Consider the following 9,382-nt stretch of genomic DNA (forward strand, 5'->3'; position numbering starts at 1 on the left):
GATTTTTTTTTTTAATTGTTAAAAGTGTTTTATTCTTTTCAGAAATGTGAACCAATGCAAGTCTGTCTGTCCACTTGCCTTTCACAGTGTGTTGATTAGAGGTGTCACACACACACTACTATGTGTTATTACATTGTAACTAATGGCATTTAACATCACATTAAAGCCTCCCAAATACTGAAACAAAAGCAGGAAGTATAGCAGACGTGAATGTTCGGTTACTAATGAGTTCTCTTCAAGACAGTAGACTGACGATCAGACCATGAAAGCAATTAAGATTGTTTGCTGTCAAAATCCATATTTTAATTAGTCTTTTATGAGAGAGAGAGAGAGAGAGAGAGAGAGAGAGAGAGAGAGAGAGAGAGAGAGAGAGAGAGAGAGAGAGAGCAAGGGGGGGTGCACAGACTCATCTCCTGTTGCAGGAGTCGCTGTAATAAAAGCATTGTTACCAGAGATCCACATCCACAAATAATTAGCGCCGTTGTTTTAGCAGGACTAAATTAGCTTAACAGCCTAAACAGAATTTATTAAAATGAATTCCCACTTTATTATTCCACAGGTAGTTACACACACTTAACCAAGCTCACAAAGCTGATCGAATGAAAGCGAAAGACAGAGAGAGAGAGAGAGAGAGAGATAGTGAGAGAGAGGGAGTGAGAGTGAGAGAGAGAAAGAGAGAGAGAGAGGGAGTGAGAGTGTGAGAGAATATTATGGTGTAAGAAATATTCCTTAATTACTTTACTACATAATAGCTGACCAAATAATACAAAGACTAACTGTATTCAGTAGGCGATTTCTTCAGTCTGCAATTACCTCCTATTGTTCAAAAGCATTAAAAGCCTTGTTAATGTAACAAAATGAGAAACAATTGACAATGCTTAACAACATACTTCATACAATCTACATTTTCTTCATGTGTTATTCCTCACATTGCTATTATCATATTAAGCGTACAAAATGATGTATGGCTGTGTCTGTTTACCAGACAGTTACCAAATGGTTGTGATCAAACCATAGCACTTCAGAAATTCAGTTTTGGGAGTTTTCAGAAGCAGACCCAAGTCAAATGCCAAATAAATAAATAATGAAGCTGCGACAACAATACACTAGAGGACACACTTATTAGGGCATTAAACAGGTAAGAAATAGTAACAGGTCCCTTTAATCAAACTGATGGACTGTGAATTAAACTACAGAGTTGATTTATTGTAAAATTAGCAGGTTTCTTTCAACCTTTAGACAAAGTAGTTGTAAATTCTAGACTGGAGTAGCGGTTTGAAGGATATTAGCCCTCTTTCCCATCCCTCATTCGAGCGGTCGGGGCTGGTTTAGTTTGCTGGTGCAGTAACGACCTGTGTTGAGTTGTAACTCCTGGAGGCTAATGGGCTGGGGGAGAGGGGGAGAGGGGGAGAGGGGGGAGAGGGGGGGTATACTGTGATACATTGCTTGCCTGCAACCTTATCAAAAGGGCTTAATATAAATGACTATTAACACCCACTCCTGCACACACTCGCCTTGCTAATAGCACCGATATTTCTGTAAAAATAAACAGCGCTCTCATTAGGTGCCCTGCTATAAATATGAGCTCTAATAGCTGAAGTTTGCCGTTCAAATAAATATATATTGCTGCCCCGCTCTGCATTTGTGTTGTCTGTGTATCAGTGTGGTTGTGAGTATACTTGGGGAAAAACATAGCTGAGAAATTGTTCAGCTGAGAGCTGGTGGTGACATGAATAGTTATTAATTGAAAAATAATGTTAGTCAGGCTCTTTGTATATAGGTGCTGGCTTGTGTGTGTGTGTGTGTGTGTGTAAGTGTGTGTGTGTGTGTGTGTGTGTGGGAGGGGGGCAGGTATTACTGTCAATGTGCGGACAAAATTTGAGAAAATGTCCCCACAAAGATAGTAACTCCTGAAAAAATGACGTCCCCACTTTGTAAAACACCTTTTTAAGAACTAAATATGCCTTAAAAAAAAAAAAAGAAAAAAAAAAGAAAAAAAGGTGCCAAAATATTTCATTTGTTGTCAACTTTCACCCTGTGTGAAGTTTTGTCTGACTGGAGTTAGAAATAGTAGATAAAAAATATAGAGTCAATGAGAAGTCCTCACAAATATAAGAATGCAAACATCTGTGTGTGTGTGTGTGCGTGAGTGTGTGTGTGTGTGTGTGTGTGCGTGTGTGTGTGTGTGTGTGCATGTGTGTGTGTGTGTGTGCGTGTGTGCGTGTGTGTGTGCATGTGCACATGTGTGTGTGTGTATTTGTTTTATCTCCACGTATGGATGTATGTCAGCAAGTCTCTCTGTATGTGTGCTGTGTGTTGTCATGATATCAACACTAGTACTAGAATGCTTGTTAAAAAAGTACTAACAGTGAGGAAAAATATATTGTACGTAATCGTAGGCTATTGAGGAGTGCTGGTAGACAAAGCAAAGGTCAGTGCACAACCACTGAGGAAAGGAAAGGTGGCACTGGGAGTAGAGAGGGTCTCTCAGCAAGTAAGAAATGAAATAGATTGCTTTTGAACGGGAGAGTAGCACTCAATTACAGCAGTGCTCTTTATTAAACAGGGCCTGCAATACTGCATGAGGAGGGGACACATAAATGATCAGCCTTCCACAAGAAAATAGCGGGAGGAGACACTGGGGCTCCATGGGTTAACAAGGCCTACTCTCAGTCACACTGACACACACACACATTGAGCTTCACAGTCTTAAAACTGTGGTGTGCGGACACTTTTACTGCTTCCTCCATGAAGTACGGAAAGGTGAAAAACAATGGGGGCATCATGACCCTTTATCATTTCTACACAGCGGTGATGCTTGCCGCAATCTGAAATTAAAAAAGAGTGTTTTGCCTTGTTTACTGGGACAGCCTGTGCTTTATTATTGTTCCTGTCATTGAAAAAAAGGCGCCTCCTCCCCTCCTGAGCTGAGCTCTTAGCACCCCAGGGCAGCAAGCAAGCCATCGCTTTCCCAGCGTTTATTTATCATTATTTATTATATGGATAGGGCTCTGCTGGGCTCTCTCACATTTTCTGCCTGGGAGAGTGCCGGATAATGGCTGTTAATATTTTCCAGCTAATTTCTCATTAATCGCAAGGCTGAGCAAGAAAAAAAAAAGAAAGCGGACAAACTTATTAAATTAAAAAGCAAGAAGAAAACAAAGAGAGAAGGAAATCTTCTCCTCTGCAGATCTTCCATAACAGGTAGAAGCGCGGAGACAAACCGAGAAATAAAATATTATTGGTTCAATTAAAATTAATTGAGGCTGAGCAAAATAAGGTATCCCAAGGCGTTCTGAAATGGGAGGCTGATCTCCTTAATAATAATTCTGCCTTTTTTTGCGGCAGCCGGGGAATGAAAAAAACATTATTGCATATTAAAGAAGAAAAAAAAAATTAAGAAAAGCAAAAGCAAGGGGGGGAAAACAATCCTGCAGGTTATGGAAACTTATTAAAACAAGCTACTTATTGCTAATAGAACTATCCTATTTGTGTTAAACACATAGAAATTAAAACTAAAGACAATTAAGGTGCAATCAGAGAATGTAGGGCTCTTTAATTCAACCTAATTAGAGTTACTGGGCAATGAGGTTTATAGATTAAGCAGGGTCCAGGTATCTCTCTCTCTCTCTCTCTCTCTCTCTCTCTCTCTCTCTCTCTCTCTCTCTCTCTCTCTCTCTCTCTCCCTCCCTCTCTTCCTCCCTCTCTCTCTCTCTCTCTCTCTCTCTCTCTCTCTCTCTCTCTCTCTCTCTCTCTCTCCTTGCTGAATATTGCAGTGTCAGTGACCCATACTACATTAATACCATTCATCACTGCCTCTTTACCTCCAATTACCGCCCCGCGCAGACAGGCGCCTAACGATTCCTGCTAAACCTCACGTTATATTTACACCCCTAACCTTGTTTGCTGGGGCCGACTGCAAAGTCGAAATTAAACAGAGATCTAATTCCGCTCCCTCCTGTTAATTCCTAACGCTGCCCCCCACCCTTTTCATTTTAGAAGCTTTTTTAGTCGTCTTCTCTTTTTTTTTTTTGCTGATTCTGCTCCAGTCCTTAATTGAATAATAATAAACACCCTAGCAAAGACTGCTTCACAGTGCCTGAGTATTAAGAGGAGGTGAGAGAGACATTTATCAGCTGAAGAGGGGCTTGAGACAGTGGCGTCTCTCATAGACTGTACTGATGGTGTGTTCTTGTTGCTCATTGTTTGTTAGGTGACAGTGCTTGAGAGCGGAGAATGGAATGTTTTCATGTTTATTATTGCAGCTTGTGCAAAATGCTGCTGCCAGAGTTAACAAGAACAAAAAAAAAACAATGAACACATTACCTCTGTGTTGGCTTCCTGCTTCTAACATATAAAGCTTTAAATGGCCCTGGTCCCCTATATCTAAAGGAATTGCTGACCCCATATGTCCCTAGACGCTCTCTTAGATCACAGGATGACCGTTTGCTCAATATTCCACGGATACAGAGAAAGAAGGCAGGTGACAGAGCGGTCAGTTCTTGAGCCCCTAAGGTGTGGAATGATCTGCCACGATTTGCAAGGGAGGCACCATCTCTCGCTGCTTTTAAAACCACATTTTTATAATTTAGCATATGCATTTTATAGGGAAAATGTATCACCCTGTTTTATGCTTATAGAAAAGTGCTATATAAGAAATAAAGATTGATTGTTTTAATACTCATACTCATACAAATAGGAAAAGTACAGAAAAAAACGTAAAAGCTGGTTAGCAAAATACATGTCCATTACCTGATAGAAAGTGATCGATGTGACTCCAGCCCCAGATTATTTAGTGTGTCTCGGGCCGTTGCTTGATTCTCAGTTTCCCTAAAGCGTAGATATATTTATGGCCAGTGGATCAAGTGTTGCTTCAGAAACATCAATCTGTCCGTCTGTCTGCCTGTCTCTGTATCTATGTAGGGGGCCTGCAATGGGGACACCATTGTGGCGACCAATGCATTTGTTACTGTCATTCAGCCTGGGGTTGGGGGCAAACGTGTGTATTGCTCATAGAGGGAATCAATTTTTCATTGTTTCTGTTTCTGCTCCAGGCTAGAGCCTCTGTTCTATATATTGACTGTTATGCTAAAGGGCTTTCTCTTAGTCAGGTGAAACTGGCTATCACTAAGAGCAAGAGAAATCAAGTGGATGGCATTGGGAGCAGTGAAGTTACTGCTGGTGTCAGAGTGCTGGTGTCTTCCAGAGTAAAGCTAGAGTTCATCTATTATAAACTGACCCGTCGGCTGCATGGGTTCCACACAGTATGGGGGTGGGGGTGTGATCTGTTCTGTTGTAGAGGGTCAATTGGTGATGTGTAAGTGAGAGGGGAGGTTGTACAATATTGTTTGATCGTCTATGTTAACCCATCATTATTTCACAGATCACTGCAAACATGGATCCAAAAACAGTATCCATTTAGTTCAAAGTAAATTAAAAGTGTTACCTTTCGGAATAAAAGCTCATTTAAAGCTGGGGTATTATTAAAAACACCTGTCATCAGCAGATCATGTTCTTATCTCAGTTTCTAAACTTCAGCTCGCCACTCGCAGGAAAGAGTTCTGGTGCCACCTGCTGGCATTCAGAGGAATGTCAATACACTCTCCACTGCTCTCTCTGAGGTGAAAATGCAGCAGTAGCCCCACCTAGTGCATAGCTGTGGAGTTGAAAGTTCTTGACAACAGAGATTGTAAAGTTTGGAAGCAAAGAACAGCTTTTTACCCTGCAGTCAGGTCCCAGTTGTGATAAAGTCCATTTTTCCTTGTTTGTTTGTTTGTTTGTTTGTATGTGTTTTGCTTGGGCTGGTATGATTTTCTCAGTGTATAGTGATAACATGTATTATACAATTAAAGACAAGTTGTGAAAAGTACATGTCATTTGATTTATTGCCATGGAAATTAATTGCTTGGCATATCAGTGCTATTATTAGCAGTTAGTTACACAATGAGCTGACATTCAAGATTCAAAACCCTGTTCAAATTTTAACTTCAAAACGAAAAAGTGCTCTCCAGTCATGAAGTCCTTCCATTACAAGAAGTATTCCAAAAACGTCACTTTATATCTATTTTATTTTGACTTGACAGATTACGTTTACTATTTTATGAAAATGCCATCCTTAATACAGGTGTGTAATACGTAAAAGCTGCATCTCCCTGCTGTAAATCAGTGATAGTCAGAATGGGCATGTCTCTTTCACGTCACTCCCCTCAATAGGTAACCCTAGCCCCTCCTCCACCTGCCCTCGCTGATTTATTCGGGGTACTCTCCTGACTCATAATCCCCATCGTCCTCCCCCTCCTCTGTATCATCATAGAACTCTTCCTCTTCCTCCTCGAGGTAATTAGAGGTCTGGCTGCCGACCCTCATCTTCATCATTGAGGATGTGACGTCTGGAGAGAGGCAGAGAGATGCAGCTGCATGTGACTGTATCTCAGAACAGACATGTTTATAAATATTTAGAATTTATGTAAAACCTTACAGCACAGTCTATCAAAAGCTAATATTTAAAGTAACTTAAGTAGCTTCAATTGTCATTTTTACCAACAGATATGGTCATTTTTAACAATGGGATAATGTTATAAAAAAAAAAAAAACTTTAATTAGTTTTAATTCTACAAGGACAATAACTTACATTTAATAAACAGCAGTGAGCCAGCAAATGCACACACGTAATGAACAAGCTTTGCAGGTTGAAATAAGTTGTGAAACTGTGTTTATCTGCTGTGAGTCTTGAATATGAGATGCTTGATCACTAAAGGTTTGTTTCCAAGTGCCATTTATTTTTAGGAAAGATCCTCTTAAATTTCACTTTGTGACAACATCTCATCTTTACACAATGTGCTGAATGGTAAAGAGTATTGATGCACCAAGAGCCAGCTTTATTAAAACCAGCAGCTTCTCTCAATGACAGACTGCTCAAATAGATCATTAATCTCTCTGTGTTGTCACTGGTAAGTGGAGGAAATTGTCCCTGTATTTAAATCTGCTGACAGATGTCTACCATTTTAGAGCAAGAAGAAGGAATTAACTTATTGATGCATGAGTCCTTCCTGTTTTGTTTTTTTGTGTATAATGAGAAATTTTAATGAAACATAATCTTCATGATCTAGCAGATAATGTCAATTAATAATTAATTATTGCTATTAAGGACTTTTTAATGTTGCAGTCTAGTCAAGATAGTAAGCTTGACAAGTATCCACAAGTGGGATAATGACCACAAAGCTAATGTGATTGTTATTGATTACAGTACTCACACGTTACTTCAGAGAGGCTTCCTGATGGATGTGTGCCCCTCACACCCACATGGGAGTGCTGTGGAGAGTACTCACCTTGATCAATCACTTGGAGGCTAGCCGAGGCGTAGGCCTCTCCATACGCATTGCGGGTGTAGCAGGTATACACACCCTCGTCAGACTTCGTGACACCCTGAATCTGCAGCCAGCCGGTGATCCCATATCGCTGAGGTCCTCCTCTTACCTGCAGGGGGAAGAAGATAGACAGGGGGAAGATACAGAGAAGGGCTGGCTTGCAAGTGAAAGTGTGTGTGAGGGGACTTCTGAGAGACCGAGGCAGGCACAGCGTGCTGTGATTCTGTACCTGAACTGAGATGTGAGCATCATCTCCAGGCAGGAAGGTCTCCTTCCCCTTCTTCCTCCATCCCAGGTGAGCCATGGGATAAGCAGACACCTCACAACCAAAAATGATGTCATTTCCTGTGTAGTTCTGCAAGTCTCGAGGTGCGCGAGAGATCAGGGGAACTGCAGGGGCGAAAACAGAAAACATTAGCAGGGCATTCAGATAAATGATAAATACAATTTTCATTGAGAAAAGTATGGCATACTATACCACTAATACTACACTCTGGTGTTCTGGTGATTTCAAAGGCACTACCAGTCATTATTTATACATGGAGAAGCAGAACAGGGCTTGAAGTTGTTTACAATAATATTACAGTTGATCGATTCCTCCTTTTTTAATATGAATTGAAGGTGGCTGGTTTTGTGAAGGTACCCGTTTGTAAAAAGCAGCTGGTATTCTTTCTATTAAATTAACTTAAATAGTTAGCCAGTAGTACTTGAGCTTTTGTGACAGAATTGGGGTGTGGTGTGTTTGAAGTGAACCGTGGCATTTTTTCACGTCTTATACAATTGTGATGCCATCTCATCATAAGCTGTCGGAATAGCTAGCTGTCTGCAATCCCACGTTTAGCAGCACAGCTGCATGGTTAAGGGAATGCACTCTGGATTTGGTTGGGCTGTTGCTGCTTAATAAATTAAAGGCTATTCATGCTGCATTAGCTTGAAACTACCTTGAGCATTGTGCAAGTGGTCATGTTGATTTTTCTCAGTTTCTTTGATAATTATTCAATGCTGATATCCTTACATGATACAAAGCTCATCACATTCAAAAGGTACCAAAGCGTAGCTACAGTAATTACTTATTCTTAGCACATGCCTAATTCAAAGCTAATTTAAGCTGAATAATGACTGTAGTTAAACTCCATATTTACTATCACTGCAAATTGGGATCACTATATTACTCTTGCTTTTAAATAAATGAAACCTAAAATGTATGTTTGCAAAATAAATAAATCAACAGATGCTTTACCTGTGGAGCAGGGGCCCTGTTGTTTGACGCTCAGGTTGGCCGCACCCCCATAGCTGGCCTCCCGGAGTCTGCACTCGTTCTTATAGGTCCTGCCGTCAGATCCACACACAGTCTCCCCAGAGAGACACATACACTGCGGCTCGGGGGTCCTGCTGGAGTCATTTCCACACTCCAAGCCCTCCCCACATCGCCCGTAGAAACGCTGTTTCCCATCGGGGTCACAGATCTGCCCCTCCACATTCCCACACTCCTTACAGCACCCGCACTCATCCAGCACCACGCCCGCCGGGCAGCTAGAGGGCGCTGCAGGGCACAAGTCCAGCCGGCACTCTTCACAGCTGTCCCCTTCCTTCAGCAGCCGCAACCAGCCACGATGGTAGAACCGAGGTGCGCCATGAGCCAATGGCACAGAGAGAAGCAGAGTGAGAGTGATTACAAGGGACATAGGGAACCAGAGTGACAGCGATACAACGCTATCCCTTATTCTCTTACAAAAAACCTGTGTTATTAGCTGCTATGGAACTTGATTCCCGAAGACGTATGCAATGAACTCGTAGCCTACAAGTTTTCATCACCCTTTCAGATGTAGTGTTGTACTCTACCGTGCCTTGAGAAGCTGATATGGAAGGAGCGCAGAAAAAAAATCAATGTATTGTTTTACTGCATGTTGTCCCTTGCTGTTTCCAGGTTAAGCTGCACGAGCAGAAACACAAACTCCATCAGTAACCATCAGGGACATCAATCACATTCCTCCACAGAAAGACGGTGAACTGCA

At 41.4% G+C, this 9,382-nt stretch overlaps 1 protein-coding gene across 1 annotated transcript; it reads right to left on the reverse strand.

Moving 5' to 3' along the window:
- Window positions 1-6,249: 6,249 nt before the first annotated feature.
- LOC117412796 (kazal-type serine protease inhibitor domain-containing protein 1-like) lies at window positions 6,250-9,052 on the reverse strand. Its single transcript, XM_034021371.3, has 4 exons — window positions 8,608-9,052; window positions 7,597-7,757; window positions 7,329-7,476; window positions 6,250-6,389 (listed from the first exon to the last, which is right to left on the reverse strand). The coding sequence occupies exons 1-4, from the start codon at window positions 9,050-9,052 to the stop codon at window positions 6,250-6,252; spliced, it is 894 nt and encodes a 297-aa protein (XP_033877262.2).
- Window positions 9,053-9,382: the final 330 nt, after the last annotated feature.

This window comes from Acipenser ruthenus, chromosome 22 (assembly GCF_902713425.1).
Source record: "Acipenser ruthenus chromosome 22, fAciRut3.2 maternal haplotype, whole genome shotgun sequence".
Taxonomy (NCBI): Eukaryota; Metazoa; Chordata; class Actinopteri; order Acipenseriformes; family Acipenseridae; genus Acipenser; species Acipenser ruthenus.

Excerpts from the sequence above, each read along its gene's own strand:
- LOC117412796 (XM_034021371.3), bottom strand. The coding sequence starts at position 9,052 with ATGTCCCTTGTAATCACTCTCACTCTGCTTCTCTCTGTGCCATTGGCT. Across the intron at positions 7,758-8,607 it reads ACAGGGCCCCTGCTCCACAG|TTCCCCTGATCTCTCGCGCA; the intron begins GTAAAGCATCTG and ends TCGCCCCTGCAG. Across the intron at positions 7,477-7,596 it reads ATGCTCACATCTCAGTTCAG|GTAAGAGGAGGACCTCAGCG; the intron begins GTACAGAATCAC and ends TTCCCCCTGCAG.